This window comes from Zonotrichia albicollis, chromosome 10 (genome assembly GCF_047830755.1).
Source record: "Zonotrichia albicollis isolate bZonAlb1 chromosome 10, bZonAlb1.hap1, whole genome shotgun sequence".
NCBI lineage: Eukaryota > Metazoa > Chordata > Aves > Passeriformes > Passerellidae > Zonotrichia > Zonotrichia albicollis.
In genome coordinates this window covers 38,331,386-38,355,862 of record NC_133828.1, presented here as the reverse complement: position 1 = coordinate 38,355,862, position 24,477 = coordinate 38,331,386, and the positions used below count along the sequence as shown (strand labels likewise).

At 45.2% G+C, this 24,477-nt stretch overlaps 1 protein-coding gene across 2 annotated transcripts in view; it reads left to right on the top strand.

The window, feature by feature from the left end:
• Positions 1 to 822: 822 nt before the first annotated feature.
• USP40 (ubiquitin specific peptidase 40) overlaps positions 823 to 24,477 on the top strand; it is a 30,274-nt gene continuing 6,619 nt past the window's right edge. Inside the window, exons 1-26 of one of the 2 annotated variants that reach the window (XM_074548860.1) lie at positions 823 to 916; positions 3,726 to 3,942; positions 4,174 to 4,241; positions 5,702 to 5,815; positions 6,904 to 7,068; positions 7,891 to 8,037; positions 9,540 to 9,683; positions 10,659 to 10,787; positions 11,045 to 11,146; positions 11,681 to 11,788; positions 12,353 to 12,674; positions 13,218 to 13,299; positions 14,096 to 14,267; positions 14,739 to 14,823; positions 15,576 to 15,646; positions 17,141 to 17,460; positions 17,920 to 18,046; positions 18,389 to 18,446; positions 18,737 to 18,790; positions 19,182 to 19,270; positions 19,696 to 19,782; positions 21,578 to 21,614; positions 22,261 to 22,325; positions 22,420 to 22,494; positions 22,895 to 23,021; positions 24,122 to 24,216. In XM_074548860.1, coding sequence (XP_074404961.1) covers positions 3,744 to 3,942; positions 4,174 to 4,241; positions 5,702 to 5,815; positions 6,904 to 7,068; positions 7,891 to 8,037; positions 9,540 to 9,683; positions 10,659 to 10,787; positions 11,045 to 11,146; positions 11,681 to 11,788; positions 12,353 to 12,674; positions 13,218 to 13,299; positions 14,096 to 14,267; positions 14,739 to 14,823; positions 15,576 to 15,646; positions 17,141 to 17,460; positions 17,920 to 18,046; positions 18,389 to 18,446; positions 18,737 to 18,790; positions 19,182 to 19,270; positions 19,696 to 19,782; positions 21,578 to 21,614; positions 22,261 to 22,325; positions 22,420 to 22,494; positions 22,895 to 23,021; positions 24,122 to 24,216 — 3,042 coding nt within the window. In that variant the 5' untranslated portion in view covers positions 823 to 916; positions 3,726 to 3,743. Of the gene's footprint in view, positions 917 to 3,068; positions 3,425 to 3,725; positions 3,943 to 4,173; positions 4,242 to 5,701; positions 5,816 to 6,903; positions 7,069 to 7,890; positions 8,038 to 9,539; positions 9,684 to 10,658; positions 10,788 to 11,044; positions 11,147 to 11,680; positions 11,789 to 12,352; positions 12,675 to 13,217; positions 13,300 to 14,095; positions 14,268 to 14,738; positions 14,824 to 15,575; positions 15,647 to 17,140; positions 17,461 to 17,919; positions 18,047 to 18,388; positions 18,447 to 18,736; positions 18,791 to 19,181; positions 19,271 to 19,695; positions 19,783 to 21,577; positions 21,615 to 22,260; positions 22,326 to 22,419; positions 22,495 to 22,894; positions 23,022 to 24,121; positions 24,217 to 24,477 lie in introns of those variants that run through there. The other variant, XM_074548861.1, reaches the window with a different exon arrangement.

Here is a 24,477-nt window from a genome sequence, read left to right as displayed (position 1 = left end):
GGAATAATTAGGGAATACTCAGGAGGCAATTCTTAGGGTAGCTACAACACGCCAGCCAAGGCTAGAATAAATCCATGACTGGAGATCCCAAACTACCTCTTATAAATCCATGAAAAGAGATCCTCATGCCCCTCTAACAAACCAATTGCAGGAGATGTCCAATCCCTCTAATAAATCTAGTCAGAGATGCCGAAACTGCTCTAATAAATTTATGAACGTAGATCCCAAATCCCTCTAATAAATTCATGACAATAGATGCCCAAGCCCCTTTAATGAACCATGACGGGCGATCCCCAAACCTCTGTCATAAATCCATGATTGGAGATCCCAAAATTCTTTAATAAATTCATGGTAGGAGATCCCAAACCCACCTACTATATCTGTGAAAATAGAACCCCAAACCCTTCTATCAAACCCAGAAAGAGATCACCAAACCCCTCTAAGGAACCCATGTATAGGGAGCCCCAAACCTCTCTAATAAATCTGTGCCAGGAGATCCCAAAACATTTGCAGTAAAAGCATGGCAGGATATCCCAAATCCCTGTGATAAATGCATGACAGTAAACAGCAATTTGAAAGAGAGAGCTGGTCTTTGTAGAATGCCAGGATGGTTTGTGTTGGAAGGGACCTTAAAGCCCATCCCGTTCCACTCTGTGGCACTGGTAAGGACACTTTCCACTATCACAGCTCGCTCCAAGCCGTTATCGAGTGTGTCCTAGAACACTTCCAGGGATGGAGGTCCCACAGGTTGCCATGACTGCCCCTGCCCTCATGGCGGTGAAACTACAACTCCCGGCATGCCCCGCGCCGCCCCGCCTTCCCCGCGGGCCGCCGGTCCCGGCGTTCTTTGCGCCGCGCCACACAACAAATATGGCGGCGGCCGCGGGCCCGTGGCCCTAGGGCCGGTCCGGGCACGGTGAGTGACGGCTCTGGGGGACCGGGGGATACCGGCACGGGGGCACCGCCGGGCTCGGGGGCTCCTGGCTTGGCTTCATGAGATGGGTTTGGAGTCTCCTGGCGTGGGTGTATTAGGGGGATTTGGGGTCTGCTGTCACAGATTTATTAGAAGGTTTGGCATCCTCTGCTATGGGTTTTTTAGAGGGATTTGGGATCTCCTGCCTTGGGTTTGTTAGAGAGGTTTGGGAGCTCCTGGCATGGGTTTATTGAAAGGGTTTGGGAACTCTTGCCGTGGGTTTATAAGAGGGATTTGGGGTCCTCTGTCACAGATTTATTAGAGAGCTTTGGCGTCTCCTGCCATGGGTTTATTAGAGAGGTTTGGGAGCTCCTGGCATGGGTTTATTAAGGGGTTTGGGATTTCCTGCCTTGGATTTATAAGGGGGATTTGGGATCACCTCAGAATTATTAGAGGGGTTTGGGATCTCCTCCCTTGGCTTCATTAGAGGGGTTTGAGATCTCCTGTCACAGATTTATTGGAGAGTTTTGGGATCTCCTGTCACAGATTTATTAGAGAGTTTTGGTATCTCATGCCATGGGTTTATTAGAGAGCTTTGGGAGCTTCTGGCTTGGGTTTATTGAAAGAGTTTGGGAAGTCCTGCTGTGGGTTTATAAGGGGAATTTGGAATCTCCTGTCATATTTATTACTGGGGTTTGGTATCTCTTGCCATGGGTTTATTGGAAGGGTTTGGGAACCCTTGCCATGCTTTTATAAGGGGGATTTGGGATCTCCTGTCATATTTATTATTGGGTTTTGGGATCTCCTCCCATGGCTTCATTAGAAGGGTTTGGGAGCTCCTGTTATGGGTGTATTAGGGGGGTTTGGGGTCTCCTGTCACAGATTTATTAGAGGGTTTGGCATCCCCTGCCATGGGTTTATTAGAGAGGTTTGGGGAGTCTCTTGCCTTGTATTTATTAGAGTTTTGGGAACTCCTGGCATGGGTTTGTAAGGGAGATTTGGGATCTCCTGTCATATTTATTAGAGGGGTTTGGGATCTCTTGCCATGGGTTTATTGAAAGGTTTTGGGGTCTCCTGTCACAGATTTGTTGGAAGCATTTGGGATCTCCTGCCATGGATGTATTGAAAGGTTTTGGGATCTCCTGCCATGGATGTATTGAAAGGTTTTGGGATCTCTTGCCGTGGGTTTATTGGAGGGTTTTGGGATCTCATGCCTTGGGTTTATTAGAGAGTTTTGGCATCTCCTGGCATGGGTTTATTAGGGGGGGTTGGGAGTTCCTGGCATGGATTTATTAGGGGAATTTGGGAACTCCTGCTATATGTTTATTAGAGAGTTTTGGAATCCCCTGCCATAGGTTTATTAGAGGGGTGTGGGATCCTCTGCCTTGGGTTTATTAGAGAGTTTTGGGAGCTCCTGACATGGGTTTATTGAAAGGGTTTGGGAAGTCCTGCTGTGGTTTTATAAGGGACATTTGGGATCTCCTGTCATATTTATTACTGGGGTTTGGGATCTCCTGCCTTGGGTTTATTAGAGAGTTTTGGGAATTCCTGGCATGGGTTTATTAGCAGGCTTTGGGAACTCCTGCTATGGATGTATTAGGGGGATTTGGGATCTCCTGTCACAGATTTTTAGAGGGGTTTGGGATCTCCTGCCTTGGGTTTTTTGGAGGGATTTGGGCTCTGTTCTCATAGATTTATTAGAGGGATTTGGGGGCTCCTGCTGTGGATCCCAAACAGGGGTTTGGGATCATTTGTCATGGATATCTTAAAGGGCTTTGGAGATTTCCTGTCATGGATTTATTAGAGGGTTTTGTGACCTCCAGCTATGAATTTATTAGAGGAGTTTGGGAATCTTGTGGGTTTCGTAGGGGGTTTATGGGTCTCTTGTCATGGAAGTATTAGATAATTTTGGGATCTCCTGTCATGCATTTATTAGAGAGGTTCTGGGATCTCTTGCCATGGATTTATTCCAGGGTTTTGGTTTCTCCTGCCATGGATGCATGGCAGCCTGAGGCCCTGTGCTCTGAGCTGTCCCTGGGCCACCCAGAATCCCTTCCAGCTGCTATTCCTGTGTGGTTTTTAAGGGAAGGAGGATCCAGAAATAAGGAGTGAGGGAGGATTTGGCACTCGAGTGCCTCTCCAGAGTGGTGGGTGGGTGGTGTCTCCTGGATATGGCTCTTTTTTGGGACAAACCATCCACTCAGGAGCTGCTGGGAGGAGATGCAGGGAGGAGAAGTGCAGCAGGCTTGACTGGAAACAGGAATGAGGGCTGGGAGAAAGCTTGGATTGAGTGCCAAGCCCAGGAATTCCATCCAGCAGCTTGGGAGGAGGGGCCCTGACAGAGATTTTAAGGCAGTCAGGAGCTGCATTCAGAGGAGGAGAAGCTGATGCAAAGTGATTTAGTTCCTATTTATGTTCATTAGGAAAGTGAAACTTTAAAATCTTTCAGCTTTGATGTCTCAGATGAAGAAGAGCCAGGGGTTTGGAGGAGGTGGATAAGGATAATCCAAGGTAGGGGATAGTTCACTTGCAGGAATAAATAACAGCTTTGTGCAAAATGGAGTTGTGGTGGGTTGGATCCTGGTGAAGAGACTGCTCAGACCTGTGGTAACAGAAATGCTTTTAATTCACCCTTTTTTTGTTACATTAATTTACATTTTTTCATGGGTTTATTTTTAGAATGACCGGAATAAGGTGGAAAAAAATATAAACAAATTCTTCAGTCAGGGCTTCCAGGTTTGTCTTGGAGGATTTTATGTGGCTGGGCTCAACTGCATTTTTTATAGTAAATACTTATTCTATCTTTTTAAAGGACTCTTCTGCCTTCACAATGTTTGGGGACTTATTTGAAGAGGATTTTTCCTTTATTTCCAACAATCACTATGGGAAAGGGAAGAAATCAAAGCCCAGAGAGTCTGAGCCTCCAGCTCCCAGGGATTTCACCAACCTCAGTGGAATCAAAAATCAGGGTGGGACCTGCTACCTCAATTCCCTTCTGCAGACTCTGCTCTTCACCCCTGAATTTAGAGGTGAGGTGCTCAAAACCTTCTTAAAATAATGTTGGGATTGATGCTTTGGTGCGACTTGCACTTCTGGTTATTTATTTAAGAAACACAGTGAACTCGGGTGATTTTGGGGCACATCAGTTCACTTTAAATAAACTATTGCAGAATAAAATCATAGTGTTTAGCATTAAAATCCAGTAAATTTTTAAGGAGGGGATGTTGTCTTTTTAAATAATAATTTTTTACCAATTGCAGAGGCTTTGTTCTCCCTGGGACCTGAAGAACTTGGCACTCTGGATGACAGCAGGAAACCAGATGCAAAGGTGATGGGAATTTTCCTGTTCATCACAGTTGATTTGGAGGAATATGGCTGCAGTTCATGTGAAACTTAGGAAAATGAGTGAAAACCTGAATTTGACACTGAGAGGCAGTTTGGCCTGGCTGATACTGGATTTTCCACAGCATTCTAAGCTTTCATTGCCATCAGGTTTTACCTCAGAAATCAGATGTGGAGTCTGTTTCTGCTGAGGTGTTCTCCCTCCCACCTCATTCCACCCCTCCACCAACCCCTTCAGCAGGGCTGGAGAGGGACTGAGGACAAGGCATGGAGGGACAAGGCACAGGGAATGGCTCCCACTGCCAGAGGGCAGGCATGGATGGGATATTGGGAATTAGGAATTGTTCCCTGGGACGGGCTGGGATCGAATTCCCTGAGCAGCTGTGGCTGCCCTTGAATCTCTGCAAGACCCCAAGGCCAGGTTGGACACTGGGGCTTGGAGCAACCTGGGATAGTGGGAGGTGTCCCTGCCCATGGCAGGGGTGGAATGGGATGATCTTTAAGGTCCCTCCCACCCCAAACCATTCCCACTTGGCTGTATAAGGTGAGGCACTGTATGTTTTTGGGAACCAAGTCTAAAACTGCTTGGTGTGAAGTGAGTTGTGTGTGTTATTAAAGAGGCAGGGGTGGTTTGTCACCTAGGGGGGAAGTTTATCACCCATGGGGGGAATTTATCACCAAAGGTGTGGTTTATCACTCAGGGGGGAGTTTATCACCAAAGGGGTGGTTTATCACCCATGGGGGGGAATTTATCACCAAAGGTGTGGTTTATCACTCAGGGGGGAGTTTATCACCAAAGGGGTGGTTTGTAACCCAGAGGGGAGTTTATCACTCAGAGATGGTTTATCACCCAGGGGAAAGTTTCTCACCCAGGGGTGGTTTGTCACCCATGGGGGGGGAGTTTATCACCAAAGGGGTGGTTTATCACCCATGGGGAGGGGAGTTTATCACCCAGGGGGAGTTTATCACCAAAGGGGTGGTTTGTAACCCAGAGGGGAGTTTATCACTCAGGGATGATTTCTCACCCAGGGGAAAGTTTCTCACCCAGGGGTGGTTTATCACCCATGGGGGGGGGAGTTTATCACCAAAGGGGTGGTTTATCACCCATGGGGAGGGGAGTTTATCACCAAAGGGGTGGTTTATCACCCATGGCGGGGGGGAGTTTATCACCAAAGGGGTGGTTTATCACCCATGGCGGGGGGGGGAGTTTATCACCAAAGGGATGGTATATCACCCATGGTGGGGGGGGAGTTTCTCACCCAGGGGTGGTTTATCACCCATGGCGGGGGGGGAGTTTATCACCAAAGGGGTGGTTTATCACCCATGGGGGGGGGAGTTTATCACCCAGGGGTGGTTTATCAGCAGCTTGGTGATGAGTTGCCCCTGTTGTTGCTGGGCTGGCTGCTGTGGGGCTGTGTGTGACTCTGTTGCCTGCTGCCCCGGCAGGTTCGGATCATCCCGCTGCAGCTGCAGCGCCTGTTTGCCCAGCTGCTGCTCCTGGACCAGCAGGCTGCATCCACCTCTGACCTCACCGAGAGCTTCGGCTGGAGCAGCCACGAGGTGCCCATCTCCATCCCCACACCTCTCCCTGCACACACATGGCTTCTGGAAGGCTGGCATTCAGGAAGCACCTTAAAATTAGGAAATGCCTTAAAATCCTTTGAGCTGCAGAAATGATTGGGTTGGGTCAGCTCTTGGTGTATCCTGTTGGATTTGCACATGGAGGCCGTGGCAGTTGTTTGCAGGGAGGAACAGAAGATTGTCGCAGACATCTTTTCATTAGAAATCCTTTCCTTAGGATTTTTTCCTCCTGAGAAGCTGAGAAGCCTCAGGAACAAAATGTAAACATTGATTGTCTGCTGCTGTGGAATGCAACAGGTGCATCTGTGATTGGCCCATGTGGGATGTTTGTAATTAATGGCCAATCACAGTCAGCTGGCTCGGACAGAGAGTCTGGGACAGCTGCCTTTCTTATCATTCTTGCTTTTCTATTCTTAGCTTAGCTGGCCTTCTGAGGAGAGCCTTTCTTCTGTTCTTTTAGTATAGTTTTAATCTAATATATATAATAAAATAATAAATCAGCCTTCTGAAACATGGAGTCAGACCCTCGTCTCTTCCCTCATCCAGAAGCCCCTGTGAACACAGAAGATGGTTGTTCTCTTAGATACAATTCCAGTTGCTTTTCCTTTCTTCTTACAGGAGTGTTTTTCCAACAGGCTCAGATACTTAGATTCTTACCCAAGTTGAACTGTGTCACTCAGAGATTAATCTAAATCCAGGGAATGGCTTCAAATTGACAGAGAGCAGGTGTAAATGGAATATTGGGGAGAAATTGTTCTCTGGGAGGGTAGGCAGGTGCTGGCACATGGTGCCCAGAGCAGCTGTGGCTGCCTCTGGATCCCTGGAAGTGCCCAAGTTGGACACTGGGGCTTGGAGCAGCCTGGCATAGTGGAAGGTGTCCCTGCCATGGCAGGGGGTGGAACAAAATGATCTTTAAGATTAACAATAATAAATGTAGTACTTAACTACTCAAGGAGTAAATGCATGAGTAGTCATTGATACTCTGGGGCACTTGAAATGTTATTTTTGAGCCACAGGCCAAGCACAGCAGTGATTCATTCCTTCCTGTGTGGGTTTCCCTCCTGCAGGAGATGAGGCAGCACGACGTGCAGGAATTGAACAGGATCCTCTTCAGTGCTTTGGAGACTTCCCTGGTGGGGACATCAGGCCATGACCTCATCAACCGCCTGTACCACGGCATTGTTGTCAACCAGATTGTCTGTAAGGAGTGCAAGAATGTCAGTGAGAGACAGGTAAAGCCAGGGGTCTGCCACTGGGGGGTTCTCTTCAGGCTGTTGACTTTAAATGTAATTGTTTTTAAAGTCTGAAAATGATGTCATCCTTGTTGAGTGCCTTGTTGAATCCAGGTAGTGAGTTGTCGCAGACGACTTTTATGGGAAAATCCTTTCCATAAGATTTTTCCTCCTGAGAAGCTGAGAGGCCTCAGGAACAAAATGTCAACATTGATTATCTGCTGCTGTGGAATGCAACAGGTGCATCTGTGATTGGTCTCATAGAGTTGTTTCTAGTTCATGGCCAATCACAGCCCAGCTGGCTTGGACTCTCTGTCTGAGACAGAAGCTTTTGTTATCATTCTTTGCTATTCTATTCTTATCTGGCCTTCTGATGGAACCTTTTCTTCTATTCTTTTAGTATAGTTTTAATGTAATATATATCGTAAAATAATAAATCAGCCTCCTAAACATGGAGTCAGATCCTTGTCTCTTCCCCAGTCCAATAACCCCTGTGAACACCGTCACAGTGAGTGTTGGACTTTAGGCCTTTGGCTGCATTTTCTAAATGAGAATTAAAAAACCTCAATGTTTTGCATCTTCTGAGTTCACAAGCCCTGCCTTTAGTGGATGTAGTTAGCACAGAGTGCAGTGAGGTAACAGCAAAACATGCCTTGACAGTCTTTTATGCCCTTTGTAAATTAAAAAATCAGTTTTTAAAAATTAATTTCTATGGCTGTGTGAGGTTTTTTTACCCGTCACTGTAATGAATAGGATGGGTATCTTTCTAATCACAAACTTACACCCCTCAGAACCTCGTTTCTTGTTGTCTTTTCTGCACAGGAGGATTTCTTAGACCTCACAGTGGCAGTGAAAGGTGTGGCTGGCTTGGAGGAGGCCCTGTGGAACATGTATGTGGAGGAAGAATACTTTGAGAATGACAACTTGTATCGATGTGGAGCCTGTGATAAACTGGTTGAAGCTTCAAAGGTAACACCTTGGGGTTGGATGATGAAGGGTTAGTTGGGATGTTAGGAAAAAGTTCTTCCCTGTGAGGGTGGGCAGGCCCTGGCACAGGGTGCCCAGGAAGCTGTGGCTGCTGCCCCTGGATCCCTGGAAGTGTCCAAGGCTGGGCTTGGAGCAGCCTGGGATAGTGGAAGGTGTCCCTGCCCATGGCAAGGGGTGGCACTGGATGGGCTTTAAGGTTCCTTCCAACCAAAACCATCCTGGCATTCTCTGAAACCTCAGCAGGGATGTCAAGAAAAGCTCCTGTGAATTGTTTCCCAAATGTTGTTGCAGTTTTTTGTCCCTAACATGGAGTATGGTGTGATTTGGAAAGTATTGACTCCTTCAACACCTCTGCTGCACCTTCCTCTGGGCACGCTGGGGGATTGGCTAAAAGATAAGTTAGAGCACAAAATAAAAATGTGGAGTGGGAGAAACCATGGAAACTCACTTCTGGAAAACCCAAATGAGAGAGAAGAACAATGGGCAGCTGTTGCTCTGTGCAGGGAATGGGATCTGTTGCTCTGTTTTTGTGGAGGGAAGCAGGCTCGGGCTGGTTTTGCCCTCTGCCCTTGTCACAGCAGCAGAGCCCCTTGGCCTCCTGCAGGATGGGTGAAATCCAAACTCTGCAGCCCTCTGGATGTGGAAGGGGTAGTTCAAAGGGAAGCTGAGGTCAGGCCAGGTTAATCAGTGATTGGGAGTTCAGAACTCTCAGCAGTGCCTCATGTGTTGCAGGGCTGGCTGGGGTTTAACTGGGCTGGGTTCAAGGCAGTACAGGGTGAGTTGTTTGCCTCTCACAAGTGCTCATCCATGCAGGAGGAGAGTGGGAACTCTGAATTTTGGTAGGAAATCACAGAGCTGGGGGTTGCCAGGCTGTGGATGCAAATGGAATTCCTAATTCAGGGGATTTCTTAAACCCTGTGTGTGTTCCTGTTATGGCTCTGGCAGCGGAGAGGAGGATGGAGACATTGGAAAGGCTCAGAAATGTGGCCATGGAGCCCACACCTGCTGCCACAGGTGGTACAGGATGGTTGGTTTTACTTCTCATGAGGGCTCTTGATGGGCTCACCCATCAAGTGGTTGGATCTGAATTAATCTGGAATCATTAAAATGGATTTTCCTGCCTTTCCTGCCTGGAGGGTGCTCCCCTGTAGAAATGAGGGAGAGTAGCTACTGTGACTGCCTGCATCGAGCCCATGGGCTATGGAAATGTCATTGCTGGCTGGAATTTCACCAATGTCCTTTATTTACTGTGGCAGGATCAGATGTGGGACTGGTGATCTCCAGTCAAGGAGGATCTGGGTCACTTTTAATTTGTGTAGTTGGAAGGGAAATTGAGAATTGGTGAAGACATTTGAAAAATGAGGGCACTCATCTTGTCTCAGGTGGTAACAAAGCTTTGGTGGAAAAGGATTTGACCTCAGCAAGGTGGAAGCACAGTTTTGGTCTGGGTCTGTGCTTAAAATGTTTTTTAAATCCCTTCCCAGTCTGCTAAACTGCGCAAGCTGCCTCCCTTCCTCACCATCTCCCTCCTGAGGTTCAACTTTGACTTTGAGAAGTGTGAGAGGTACAAGGAAACAAGCTGCTACACATTCCCCATCCAGATCAACCTGAAGCCTTTCTGTGAGCAGGTGAGCACTGTTAACACCTGTTAAAATTTTCTGTATGCTCAGCAGAGAACCTACAGCTCAAGGTTACCTTTTATTTTGAGTTTTGTCACGTTTTTGAGTGACTTTGTGGTGTCCTCCTCCACTTTTGGACTGAGCTACCATGTAGCTACAAGGGAGAAGGGTAAAATAATTACCCAAAAAGTTATCTAACCTTTCCTTGACAGGAAGATAATTATCTGGAAATAGAAATTAAAATTTATTTTTGTGTGGTATTCTCTGATAGCATCATGCATAAATTGATCTAGATGTGCTGTAGGTGCCTGTAGTTATTCCATTTTTCTCAGGAATCTCTGCATTCATAAATATGTTTCTGGTTATAAACTGATGACAAATTTTGATTCTTTAACAACACAACAGAGGCACTCTTATGGAACAGACATTTTTCTTCTTGAAGTGTTGCAATGCAAGCTTGGAAATTTCTCAGTGTTCGAATTTGAGGAAGTCTTTTTCCCCCTCCCCAGTTTTAGAGTTTCTAAGTGCTGCTTCTTTTCTCTCTGCTCTTTTAAACAAAATAAGCTTGGTTGTGAACCAACAGTGAAATTGAAAATATTTTGAGTTTCCAGTATGGTTCAGAATCGTGCTTGTTTAATAACACAGATTGCCCAAGGAAGCTGTGGCTGCCCCTGAAGTGCCCAAGGCCAGCTTGGACAGGGCTTGGTGCTGCCTTGGGTTAGTGGGAGTTGTCCCTTCCCCTAGCAGGAACCCAGATGAATTTTAAGGTCTCTCCAACCCAAACCACTCTGGGATTTTATGATTTATCAGCCTGTGCCTTGTGCCAGTCCTTCCTTGTGTCCCCAGCCCTCAAAAGCCATTTCAGTCCCTGCGTGTGCAACCACACACTGAGAAATCTCCGAAGTGATGCTAAAGGTATAAAGCTGTCCTTGTGTGAGAGACTGACCTCAGCTGTTGTTACAATTATTGTTTTTCTTTTTAAAGACTGAGATGGATGATTCAGAGTACATGTATGAGCTCTTCTCTGTTATTATACACAAAGGTGGCTGCTATGGAGGACACTATCATGTTTATATCAGAGATGTGGATGAATTAGGAAACTGGCAACTCCAAGTAAGTCCCTGAAGGCTTTTCTTCCTTGCTTTAGAGGTTGTACTTTTCAGAAAAATATTAAGAGCTGGTTGATGAATGTGCATCCAAACTTAATTAATATTTTAATGAGGCTTTGTGTGTGTTGTCTCATTGAGAAGGGCAGTTTGACAGAATGTCCTTCACACTCCTAGATTGTGCATGATGATGTCAGCACAAAATACTTCAGCCCTCTGTTTGTGTGTGAAACCACAATATTTGTGAGAGTCTTTCTCACCCAGGAAGAAGAGGATGGGCTGATTGAAGAGAAGGCTTTAAGAGACACTGAGAATGCCAAAGAAACAGAAAATCCACTGGCAGTCTTAAAAGGGATTTTATCAGAGGTATGGTATGTAAGGAATTCATTGCTTTGGTTTTAGAGCTAGGGAACCTGCAGGGAGTTGGTGTTTGTGAGAGTGGGCAGGCTTAGGTGTCCAGAGCTCTTCTGAGCTTGGCATGAAGCATTTAAAACTTGGCTTTAGTATTAACAGTGGCTCTTGGTACAGACAAAGGTCCTTTTGGAGTATTTCTAAGGCTGCTCACCAAAGCTGTTGCAAAAGGAATCAGAATATCCAGAGCTGGAAGGGACCCACAAGGAGCATTGATGCAGCTCCTGGCCCTGCACAGACACCCCACCAATCCCAGCTTGTTCATCCCTGAGAGCTCCTGCAGCTCTGGCAGCCTTGGGAATGTGCCCATTCCCTGGGGGAAGCACCTTTCCCTGATACCCAACCTAAATCCCCCTGACACAGCTCCATCTGATGCTACAGTAGCTTATTAAAAACCAGGAATGATTAAAACACTTCCAGACTGGCTTCTTTGTGCTGACCCCTTGACTTTTGTAGCCTTTGTTACCTTGGTTTTTCATTTCTCTGCAGGAAGAAGCGAAACAAATTCCAGTGGATCAATTAGGGCAGAAATTACTGGAGAAGAAAGGGGTGTCCTGGAATAAGAAATACAGAAAACAATATGGAGCATTACGAAAGGTAATCACAAGTTTGCTAGTTTTGGTTTTAGATAGCTGTTATAATCATTTATATTCTCATTGAATAGTCAGGAGGATGATAATTGAGAATATGGACCCTTGGATTAGCATGTGCAAGGAGAGGTTTGTAATGTGAATTAGCAGGCTGGGGAACAAAAGATTCCCAATGAATTGTCTGCCTGAGACTTTGTGTATTTTTTTTATTCTAGTGCAATTTTCCAATTGGTTGCTGTATTTTATGATGTCTTAGGGAAAGTACTTCAGCACTTGTGCTGTAGATGGATGGAAAACTGCTAGTTGCTTGTTTTTTTGAAGGGAGATATCTGCAGTTTCCACCATAAATATTTAAATGTGGGTGTGAAGTGTAGATGTGAGTCTTTTACAGAGGTAAACTCTGAAAATACTTGAGGGAGCACCCTATAATGAGGGTTGAATTAATGGGGTTTATGTTTCACAATGAGGTGGAGCAGCTGAATGCAGGCTGCTGCATTTAAAACTTTTAAAACTACTACTGCTACATTTAAAACTTCGCCTTTTCTTCATCCTGTCCTTGCTTCCCTTTCAGTATTTGCAGAATCACCCTCAGATATTCCAGCTGAGTCCTGATGGAAATAAGGTCAGCCTGAAGGAGACACACAGGCTCCTGTTGAAGCTGGATTCTCATGGACAAAACCTCCAGAGCCCCTGCCAGAAGAATGATGTGCAGTGGAACTGTGAGAAAAGCCCCCCGAGGCCAAGGGCTGCTTCTGCTGGGTGCCACTGGTTTGATCTGAACGATTCCAAAGTCCAGCCCATCAAGGAGAAGGACATTGAGCAGCAGTTCCAGGGTAAAGAGAGTGCCTACATGCTGTTCTACAGAAAAGCTCAGCTGAAGAGGCCCCCTGAAGGTACACAAAGCTCACCAGGGGATTTTGGGGCATTTCCTGCTTTGACATTTTTTCTGGAGTGGTTTTTTGTCCTTTCCAAGCTTTATTTTCCCCAGTTTTCCTTATAGTGATCATTTGAAAAAATGATTTAAATGAAGGTACAAGGAGGTGGTGATGTGTTGATTGGCTGTAGCTGACTAATTTTTTTATTTACTCTGCTCCACAAATAATGACAGAGCATCAGCTGAAACAAATACAGGTTGTTGCTGATGTCATTTATGTGTTAATTTCCCTTAAAGCAAGGTTGATTGGAAGGAGTAAAAGCATTTGTTTGTTCTTTATATCATCCTGCAGTTGAGTTTTCAGTGATGATTGTACTGTAATGTCTCCTCTTGATAAGTTTTCTTGTTTTCCAAAGCAAATTTTAAGCTTAATTTTTAATGTCTCCTCTTGATAAGTTTTCTTGTTTTCCAGAGCAAATTTTAAGCTTAATTTTTAATGTCTCCTCTTGATAAGTTTTCTTGTTTTCCAAAGCACATTTTAAGCTTATGTTCTTTGTTGCAGCACGTGGAAATCCACGGTACCAAATTCCTGAGCACCTGCTGAATGAAATGAATGCTGCTAATACAGAGCTGCAAAAGAAGAGGTATATTGGTGTCACTGAACTCAAACAGCTCTTATCTGCTGGACTCTCAAGGGATTCAAAAGGAAAGAAATTCCTTGAGCAGAGTCAGAACTGAAATGGTTCAATGTCAGAGGTTAATTGAAGAACATAATTTTTATATCCATATTCTGCTGGTTCCCTGCCTTCCCTGTTAGCAGGCAGCCTGCAGGATTTCAAGGGAAAGATAGAGGTTCAAATGGTACCATTTTCTGGTGAAAATCACTGCAGTTCTGGAAAAAGAGTAGAATGTGGTATCTTAACTGTGTTTATAGAGGGAATTCCTTACTGGGAGAAGGGGGAAGGACTTCGTTTGTGGGGAATTTACAGATAAATGATATTCTCTGCCAGAAAAGTCAAGAGCTTGTGGCATTCAGGTTGGACAAAGCTTTCCCTTGTGTTGAGGGACACAGTGCTGATACACCTGAATCACAGTGAAGATATCAGAATACAGACACAAGAGTTACAGTTTATGGGATATTTCACCCAGGACTGTGGCTGCCCCATCCCTGGAAGTGTCCAAGGCCCCTTGGATGGGGCTTGGAGCAGCCTGGGGTAGGGGCAGCTGTCCCTGCCCACCCAAACCATCCTGGGATTCTGTTTCTGAGGGAATTCCACTCCTTTATTTTTTTAAAGTTTTGCTGCTGCAGCTAGGGACAGGTATAAAGGAGGAGGGGATGTGACAGGGATTTTAGCCCTGGGGGGATCAGCTCCAGAAGAGCTGCACAGAAACATCAGTTTGGTGTTAAATTCACCACTTTGTTGTGTTGTCCTCCCAAAGAGCTGAATGTGACTCAGCAAACAATGGCATTGATTTGCATCTCCACCTGAGCTCCTGCTATAAATTCCACAATGGGGCTTTGCATCCTTCACTTTCTTGGAAAGAGAGCGTGGTGGATTTGACCATTGACAGAAGGAAGACCCTGGGAGACCTCCGGCAGGCAGTGTCCCAGGTACCTGCTCCAGCAAACTCAGCTTCCTTTTTACTTGAGCCACTGCAACCTTTGCAAATAGATTTATGCTGCAGTCTATGTGTCAGGGAGAAATTTTCAACAGTAAATGGAGCTTAGGAGGCTAAAAACTTAATATAGGAGGAAAGAGTGGTGTGGGGGCTGTTCTTGAAGCCATGAAATTGCTGGAATTTTAACTGTGGAGACTTCAAAGTTCACATGAGCTAATTTATTATATTTGGGCAGCATGTGCATGGCCATGGATTGACATTGCAGGACTCCAGGCTTATTCTTAATATTTCATTTTGTGACAGAGTTGGCTTTGTCTTTTCAAGGAGTCACCAATTAAGTGTCACCCAGTGAGCTTGGGAGCCAGGCTGTGGCAGCTTCCAGCAGATTGTAATTATTGTGAGTGCAGCGAGGTGCTGCTCGCTGTTATTTGACATAATTTTTCTGGTTATTTTTCCCAATTAGATGTTGGAGTCTTGGGAAGGGGACATGGTTCTCAGCATGGCCAAGCCTTTACCAGCAGGATTACACCTGTACCAGGTGCTTGATGGTAAGAGCACTGCATGCCAGGCCTCCATGCTATTGCTGAATTTTAATTCCTGCAGCCATCAAAGATTTCATCTGTAAACCATCCTGGAGATGTGTATTACTGAACACTCTTTCCAGCTCAAACTCATGTTTAATTATTTAATTTACTTGTTTCACTCTTGTTAGTGGAATGAATGATTTTAAGACTTTGCTGTGAAATCTTGGTTGTGAAATGCAGATCTTAAGCACGTTTGCTGACAAGAATGTATCAGTCTGTGTCTTGCCCTTGATTTGCTTGTGAATGTTTGCTTTCATAGGATTGGCCTAATAGGTGGAGGAGAGGATAGAAGAGAGGAGCCAGGGTGACATCAAAGGAAAATGTAGGTTAGACTCCAGCTGAAGTAGGAATTTTGTAAAGGGAAGTGCTCACATGAAGAGTTCATTAATTTATTAATGGTACATCCGTTTTTCAAACTGTCATTCTTGTCTCCAGCTTTGCTTTGTTAGGCAATTCTAAGTGTCAGTTTTTACAACTTACTCAGTAACTTTCAAATGTTATGTTCTCTGTGGTCAGCTTCAGAAAATCACTGTGGAACCAGAACATAACCCAACTCTCTACAGTGTTGACATCAAAATACAGAGACACTCAGAGCTGCTCTAAATATTCCTCCCCATGCTTGTACAGTTTAAGTGTAGTGATTTTTAAAAACTTGCTGACCCTGTTTGTCTGTTTTGTGGGGAGCAAGAACTTGATGATTTTCTCCTATTTTTTAGGAGATGAGCTGACCCTGGATAGCATTGGGCTGGCTGATGGAGCAGACATCTTTGTCTGGAATGGGAAAGAGGTAAAGGAACCAAGCACTTCCTTCCTTGTCAGCTCTGAAGAGATAAGACTGTGCAAAGTCTCCTGGAAATCCTGTGCTGCTTTTATAGTTTTCCATCTTCCTTTTAATATTAAGGTTTCTGCTTAACCTGGAAGTGGTTGTGAAGCTCAGCATTTTATTCTGTCGATCAGCATTTTATTCTGTCTCTATAGTGGAATAAAATGCTACTTTTAATTACTTTTATTGTAAGAATATCCAGTTGATACTGACTTTCTCAAAAAAAGAAAAAAAAGACCCCAAACTAAACAAAACCACCCAAACATGTAGTAACAGAGTTGGTTTTGTCTTGGTTTTATTTTTGGTGTAGTTTTATTCTATTGCAGCTTTTGTGTCATTAAATTTTCTTCAGCGAGGAGCTTAGGTTGAATATCAGAAAGATTAAGCTTTTAAAATGTAAAATCACAATGTTCAGTCACATTTGAGTAATTCTTTAATGTCCTGAGGGGCTAAATTCCTGTGTCCTAGATTTTGCCAAGTGTCCACTGGTTTCCCAGTTGCTTACCATGGAATGGTTTGGGAAGCCACTTAAGGATCTCATTCCACCCCCTGCCATGGACAGGGACACTTTCCACTATCCCAGGCTGCTTCAAGCCTTGGCCAGGGATCCAGGGGCACTTGCAGGGATCCAGGGGCAGCCACAGCTTCTCTGGATAACATTTTTCTTTCTCTCCCAACATCCATGGGTTACTCTAGTTGTTTGTTCAGTACAAATTTGCTCCGAGGAGGTTGGTTTGAATGGGGAGTGTCTCCACTTTGGTCTCAATTTTCTCCCTGCCCAGTCTTGTTGGGTTTTCTGTGGCTGTTGTTTGAGGGGCCTGGAAAGGCCCGGAGTGGCCTTGGGACAGCCCGTGTATCGAAGGATGAGAAGAGGCTTCAGTTCTTTTCTCGGTTTTTATGTTTATTAATTGTTTATCTAAAAGATTTTCTTTCAGCCCGACAGAGGTCTGCTCAGCAGCCAGCCATGAGCACACTGTGCTGCCTTCTGTACAGCCACCTATCTTTATACCCATTGTTACGTGTACAATATTTATCATTTTTCTCCAATACCATTTATTCTTATTACTCGGTGCACTTTCAGTAATAACCAATCTAAAAGTGCCACCATCACTAAAGAAGATGGAGGAGAAGAAGAGGAAGAAGGACAGGACACGCCCCAATTCCTCCATCTTACTTCTCTAAACCCCCCTGTACAGAAATCCTAAACCCTGTGTCTCACCCTCTAATTAACTAATCCCTTCACCATTCACCCCGGTGGAGCCCTCATCCTTGTCGTCTCCTGTGTAGGGTCAAAGTCCAGCCACCAGACACTTCTGGAACATTCCAGGACTCCCGGGCCCCCCAAGGGTGGTCTCGGTGGCTCGGCACCTCAGGTCTCAGATCCTGAGATCCCACACAGTCTCTTCTGTATTTTCTGGAGAAATACACAGCTGTCATTTCCTTGCTGCTTTCCCTCAGGTTGGAGGCACGAAGGTGCTGACGGGCCCCGAGCACGAGCCCGTGGTGCTGAACGTGCTTCGCTTGGCTGAGCACAACGAGGGCGGCAAGGGGCAGCACTTCAGCGAGGCCCAGCACGTCTGCTCCTGCAGCACCAGCCTGGGGCAGCTGCACTCTGCCCTGGCTCCAGCCGGGGGCATCATCCTCAAAAACACCTCAGGAGCAGACCCAGAAGCCAAGAACTGGGAGGTTTTCCATGAGGAGGACATGAAGGAAACAGTCCGAAGTGTCGGGCTCAGGGACGGGTGCTCTGTGCTCATCTTAGACAGCCATGACCAGAGGTAACGTTTTTGATTATGATGGTAATGAAACAAAAAAGCAATTTTGGCAAAACCAAATTCCAATTTTAGTTCAAGTTATCCTAACAGCATATATTCTCGCAACTAATTATCACTTTGGCCTTATAAATATAATTTCATCTTAAGTTTTGGAGACCGGTTATTCGTCAGTTGTTAGGTTTTCTTGCCCTCAAAATGCAGCACCAGTCACAACCTTTGATTTACCCTTGTAAAGGGGGAACAACTCATGCTCAGTGAATCCAAAGTTGCCAGAGGGAAATTTGTGCTCTCATGACACTCCCATGAATTTGTGCCCTCTGAGGCCTCTGCTGTGTGAGATGCCATCACTTTGAACAGCTTTGGCACCATTGGTTTATTGAGAGCTGTGCTGGTGAGTGATGCAGCCCTGCTAATGTTTAGTTTTCCTGTCTCTGACTGTCTTTGCACTGCTGATTCCCACAGCTTTGTCAGCGTGGCAAGTGGGAATTTGACTGCCTTCACCTATGACATCAGCTGGCTCCAAGTGAAAAACTTCTGTGGGGGGGAAGAGGAGCAGAAACACGTTAAAATCACTGCCACTATTGAAACAGTAAGGACTCTGCTTTCCTGAACAGCTTGGCCCCTGCACTTGGCCCAGCTCATTCCATGTTGCCTCAGGGATGAAGCCTTTCCCTGCTGAAATTAGTGTTTGAGCTCAAGAGTTACAATGCCTGGGGTATTTGCAGGTAGCTTAAAACCAGTGCAGTGTTTTAGTGTCAAACACTTTTCTCTTTGGGCCACTCTGTAAATGGATGTTTGAGATGGTGTCAGAACCAGAGCAGAAAGAGAAGGGAAGGATTATCTTTGTGCACTGGCACTTGAGCAAGCAGGGGTGTTGGTGGCATTCCAGGCTGGAGGTGTTCATATCCCATTTCATGTCCCTGTCTGTTAGGTGATGGCAGATATCAAAATGAAAGCCATCAGGGAGCTTCAGCTGGAGGAGGAGCTGGGTAAGTGTTCAGCTGCTTTATCAATCTGATAATGCTATAATTTACTGGCTTTTGATTGGGTTTAGTGGTGGAATTTTTCTTTCAGTGAAAGAATAAAAGCTGAGACTGTTGCTGGAGTCTTGAGGAGTCTCTCTCCAGTTATTTTTGATGTCACTGAGGGAGACCTCTAAGATAAAGCTGTTGTAATTAATCTTAAAGGTGTTACTTGTCTGAAATTCTGAGCCAAATTCCTATTTTATTCCCATTTGAATTACTTAATACTTCTCTCTTTCCTGCCCTTTTTGCTGCAGCAAACGAGAGCTGTCTTAGACCTGTTAGTGGCAATGGGAAACTCCTGTCTCCAGGTAAATTGATTTATTGAATCACTGTTCTGTAAGAAATTCACTGGGGAGGTCTCTGTTTGTCCTTCCCTGGGAGAAGTTACCTATACATAACTCCACTGATTCCCAGGCTTAACTGAACCAGTTGTGGGTTTGTTTTTTTTTTTTTTTTTTTTTGCCCAGTTTTAACATTAATTAACAGTACCAATACAAAGATAGGGGTTAAACTGAAATGTTCATCTTGGTTTTATTGCTTACATCCCTAATCCACCTGTGCTCCTGAGGAACTCTGGGAGATCTCCATGCCTTTGTTCTCCTCATAGGGCTCTCCCAGATCTGCTCTCCAGAGAGCACTGAAGGGTTTTAGCTTGCTCTGAGATGATAAAATTGATGTTTTTATTTGTCTTCCCTGAAGTGCCTGAGGATTACACAGTCAAGGAAGCAGAGCTGAAGATGGGAAGCTTGCTGGGGCTGTGCCGTGGGAAAGCTCCAACTTCCACTCAGGTACAGCAGTGTGGGATGGGAGGAGCCTGGTGCAGGGACTCTCCTAAAGAGAATAAAGGCCAAAAAGGAGGGATATTGCTCTTGGAACATGCAAGTTGTAAATATCCCAGCATCCCAGAATGGTTTGGGTTGGAAGGGACCTTGAAACTCAGCCAATTCCATGCCCTGCCATGGGCAGGGACACCTTGCACTGTCCCAGGATGTTCCAAATCCTGTCCAACCTGGCCTTGATGTGCAGGGGAAGGAGTGGTTGTGCATTTCTAGAGACCAGGGGTGGCCAATGAGGATCTGATGATGGCCATAACTCAACTATCTTTGCTTTTTGTTCCCTTTTAGCGTAAATGTCATTTTTGATTACATTCTTGCCACTGGAATTATTCTTACGCTTCCTTATTTATTCTGATGGTTTGCTTTTGGATTTTCAGCTCTTCCTGTACTTCATGGTTGGGAGTGACCAAAGCTGCAGCCCTGAGATGGAGATTGTTGTGGAGGAGACTGCCTCTGTCAGAGAGGTAAGGCTGGCTGCTCCCAAGCTCCTGGACAGCATTCCTTGCACAGGCCTGGAGGCAGAGGGGTTGGGAAGAGCCATGCACACAGTTGTGGTGGTTTGACCAGGAAGAAGTGGGAATTCTGGGAAGCTGTGGTCAAACCAATGAAGGTTTTGGGTTTGAGACTGGCACCTGGTGTAGCCAGTGGGGTTTGGACACACCTCCGAGAATACACAGGGGTTAAAAAGCAGGGCACTGCCCTTGGCACTCTCTCTTGGGACGTCGCTGTGAAGAGGTCAGATCACCCTCCCCTGTCCAGCCGCTGCTGCTGGGCGGGGGGAGGGGCAGCCATGCGGTAGGCCCGGGGCCTGGACAGAGATGGGAGGTGAGGGGGCTTCGAGGATGGAAGGGTGGAAGAACCCCAAGAGACATTGGGCAGCCATTCCCTCCCCAGGAGGGAGAGAGAGGGAGAGTCGGTGTCTGAATGTGATAGCAGCCGGCCCAGGAGGAGAAAGGGGAGGGAAGAGTGCAGCCTGGCCGGCGGAGCAGCAGCACCTGTGGGAGTACCAGCATTCTGAGATAGACAGAGACTGAAAACTTTTAACCCTTTCCTTCATGATTGGGGCCTTGCAAAAATGCTGATCCTCCTCAAAGCTGAATAAGAAGGGAGATAGGAGATGAGATGAGACAAGGACCTGGCCCGAGGAACGTGGAGATGATTGAATGGGAAGAGATGATTTGGAGTGGCCTTTTGGCTGGACTTTTCTTGTGGCCATGGACTCAGTTTGTTCCTGTGACACAGAGACTGCATTTAGGGGGAGGCAGTGGCTCAAAACCAGGAGGGTTCTTCGTGAGGACCCCCCGGCCCCAGGGGGTTGGAAAAATATGGGGGGGACAGATGTCCCAAAGCAGAGACTGTGCCTTTTTGGAGTGAGACAAGGCATCCTTGAAAGACAACCCTAAAAGCAGCTCTGGTCCATGCACGGTGGTGAGAGCACTGAGCATAGAAGGAAGATGTCACAAGTGGCAAAGGGACTTTTCCGGGCGGTGCCGAAGTGACAGAGAAGCACACGAGGTTTCAGTGTGTTTCCAGGGGAAGCCTATGGAACAAGAAGGACTCCTCTTCATGGACTGAAGTTTGAGTATTCTAAAGGGTGGTGCCAGGCTGGGCAGTTGGTGATTTGGGAGAATGTATCGGATTGGGAAAGTCAGGTAGTGGGGAGGGGGGAAAGTAGTTTTTGTAAGGTTTTCAATTTTTTTTTCTTTTCCTTATAGTCTTTCCCTATTTTCCTGTAGTTTAGGTAATAAAGTGTTCTTTATGTTTAAGTTGGAGCCTGTTTTGCTTATTCCTGGTCACATCTCACAGCAGACACCAGGGTGAGGCATTTTCATGGGGGGCACTGGCTCTGTGCCAGGCCCAAACCATGACAACAGTGAAGGAAACTCTGGTGCTACCAGTCCAGTGTTGAATTTGCAGCTTTAATTATTTATTTAATTTTTTTAAAAGCGCATCTGAAAACTCTGGGGCAGAATTTGTTCAAGTAAAGGCACAAACTGACAGCACAAGTTTAATTTTTTACCAGCTTGGGAAAGCTGGCTCAGCTGATGTGGTGAAATTTTTTTTGCCTGAAAACTATCTCATCCATGAAGGGTTTAATATGTAGCCCAAATACATCTTGTCTATCTAATTATATTGTTTTAAGAATTGACCAGCAATCAGTCACTCTCTAAGTCAGAAAATTCTAACATAGGTTTACTGAAAAATCTAGTTTCCAGCCTCAGCATTGACACAACTCTCATCCTGTGTTTCTTCTTTCAGTGTCTCCGTTTAATGCTGGAGAAATCAGGATTATCAGGTTAGTTGTGTTGTTATTTACATACTTTTTAAAGGAATTTTAAATGTTTAAAAGACAGCTTTTCCTGCCATAAATTGTGTAAGTTTTTTCAATGATCTGTGTCCTTGTAATGGGAGGAGGGGAATATGTATATGTATATATGTATATATGTATATATGTATATATGTATATATGTATATATGTATATATGTATATATGTATATATATGTGTATATATGTATATATTCAATATTTTATATATGTTTTATATATTATATATATATTTATATAATATATATTTTTATATATTTTATATATATGTTTTAAAGTTTTTCTATTTTTAATAAAAATACTGTTTTTATTTTAAAGAGCTTGCTGTAGATTGAAATGATAATTTGACACATGGGAATTCTTTCTTTCCTCTGAAACCAGGGAAAATAATTAGATAGGTGAGGAAGGGAGATCTATGCAAATAAAAGATTATTTTCATACAGCAAAAGATCTGGGGAATATGAAAGTGATAATTTATTTGTGTTTAAAAAGCAAATAAAAATAAAGAACAAAAGAAAAAGGACCCTTGACACTTGTTAAGAGTTTTAGAACATTTTTCCACACTGGTTTTATTGACTGGTTAGTTTTCTGTGTGTATCTTTTTTGGTTTTGGTAGGTGACAACTGGCATTTGAGAAGGATTGACTGGTGCTACGAGGCAGGGGAAGCACTAAGTGAGGAGGTAAGAGGAGCCTGTGTTAACCCCTGGTTCTGTGCTCCCTGGGGGGAAAGGCAGCTGTGGGCTGACAGGGACCCTGTGCTTTCTCTTCCTGCAGAATGCCACCCTGAAGGAGCTCAACGTTTGCAGAGGAGACACTTTGGTTATAACTGAAGGAAAGCTTCCAGAAAAGGTAAAAGGAGAGTGGGCAGTGTCTGGAGACTTGGAATCCCACAGTGGTTTGGGTTGGGAGGGACCTTAAAGCCCATCCAGTGCCACCCTGCCATGGCAGGGACACTTCCCACAATCCCAGGCTGCTCCAAGCCCTGTCCAAGCTGGCCCTGGACAGATTGTCACTCAAAATTGTGGCATTATTATTTTTGCACCACCACCTTTTTCCCCACTGAATCACACCCCCAGCTGCCACATCCACACATTCTTTGGACACTTCAGGAGTGCTGACTCCACCCTGGGCAGCCCCTTCCAAAAGCTTAAGTTTTAAACAAATCTTTTCTCTCTTCCTGTGCTAAAGGTGAAATTTCACCTTGTCTGCACACCAAACTTGAGGAGCCACCTGGTATTTTCTGTTCCAGGGTTTCCTGAAAATCCCCATCTGGTGGCTGAAGCCTTCAAGCCATAAGAAACATGGAGAGAATGCACAAGAGCAGGTGAATGGGATCACCTGGAAGATGGAGGCTTTGCAGGTGTCTGCTGCAGCAGGTGAGCTTGGCCAGGCTTTGAAAGGAATCATCAAACCCAAATTTTAATCCAAGGCCTTAAAAGTCTTCTGAAACATGGGAAGGGCTGCATGAATTGCATCAAGGTTATGGTGAAAGGACCACTCAGGAGACAGATGCAGTTTTGGACATAAATGCTGGCTAATCCTCTTGTAGGGATGTTCCTCAGATGGATTGGCTCAAAACACCACTAAATTTTGTAGTAGGGGCTCTTTATTTGTCAGTCTCAAAAAATTCCTAAATAGATTGAGTCTCAGAAAATTCTAACATAGATTGGAATGTTAGGCAGTGGCAGCAGTGTAAAGCAACTCCTTCATGAGCACAGATGTGATTGGTTTCAAATGCCAGACTCCTGGAGGCACAATGAATTCCCTTCAGGCTGTGTTGCTTTTTGGGAAGCTGTAAAAGGAAGGATGGGTAAAGATTGAATAGTATCAAAGATCTTAAATGCAGTGTTTTATCTGTGTTTGCTCTTAAGGGTCAAATCCAATACCAGCCAAGGCAGCAAAATCAAATGAGGGTTGAGAAGGAAGGAGAAAATGAAGTGGAAATAGAGAATTGGAAAATGTGGAACAAATTGATTTTTTCATTATTTATTAAAAGTAATATTCCTCTGGTGCTGAATTGTGCTGCAGGGCAGGATCCCTCCCTTTGCAGAAGTTTCTTTTGCATTTTTCTCCTGCCTCAAACCTTTCCTGAGTTTCACTTTCTCCCCTGCTGATTCCAGTAGGGGAACTAAGACCAATTTAGTTTTGCTTGAAGTAGGTTTGCCCAATAACTAGCACTATTTATCAGTGGCAATAACTGCTCCTAGCTCTGAAATTTGCAGTATAGGATCTGTATGGGAACTGTTTGGAAATTATTGGGGTGTGTTTTGTGTGCTGGATGTGGCCATGGCAGGGGGTTGGAATGAGGACACCTTTAAGGTCCCTTCTAACTCACACCAGTCTGAGATTCCTGGATATTCCAAGTGGATTCCGGACTCCTTCTCTAAGTGAAATGTGACCATGCAGTGGCTGTTATCTCTCAGGACCATACAAATCACATTGACTCTTCCATTATTTGTTTCTTCCTCCTCCAAAGCTCCACCAGAAGCCACCCACCCAGGCCTGGATCTGTGTTATGCTGGCAGGATAGAGATAGCAGGAGAGGCCTCTCTGGAAGATCTGAAGCTGCAGGTTAGATGTTCTCCTGTGTGGGACTGTGCAGCAGCGCTGTGGTGCCTCGAGCTCTATTAACAGCTCTTTTCTATTTCCTTTTCCCCTGTCTCCAGTCTGTTGTGCCATGGTGTTTATGCCATGCCCACTGGTAAGTACCAAGAGGCAGCTGGAGCACGTAGCTCAGACACTTCCTTAGTGTCCCTGCTGTCCCCATGCTCCCTGTCACCTGGCCTGGCCTGCAGGAGCCTCGTTGCACATCAGCTGAAGCTCTGCCTGGCA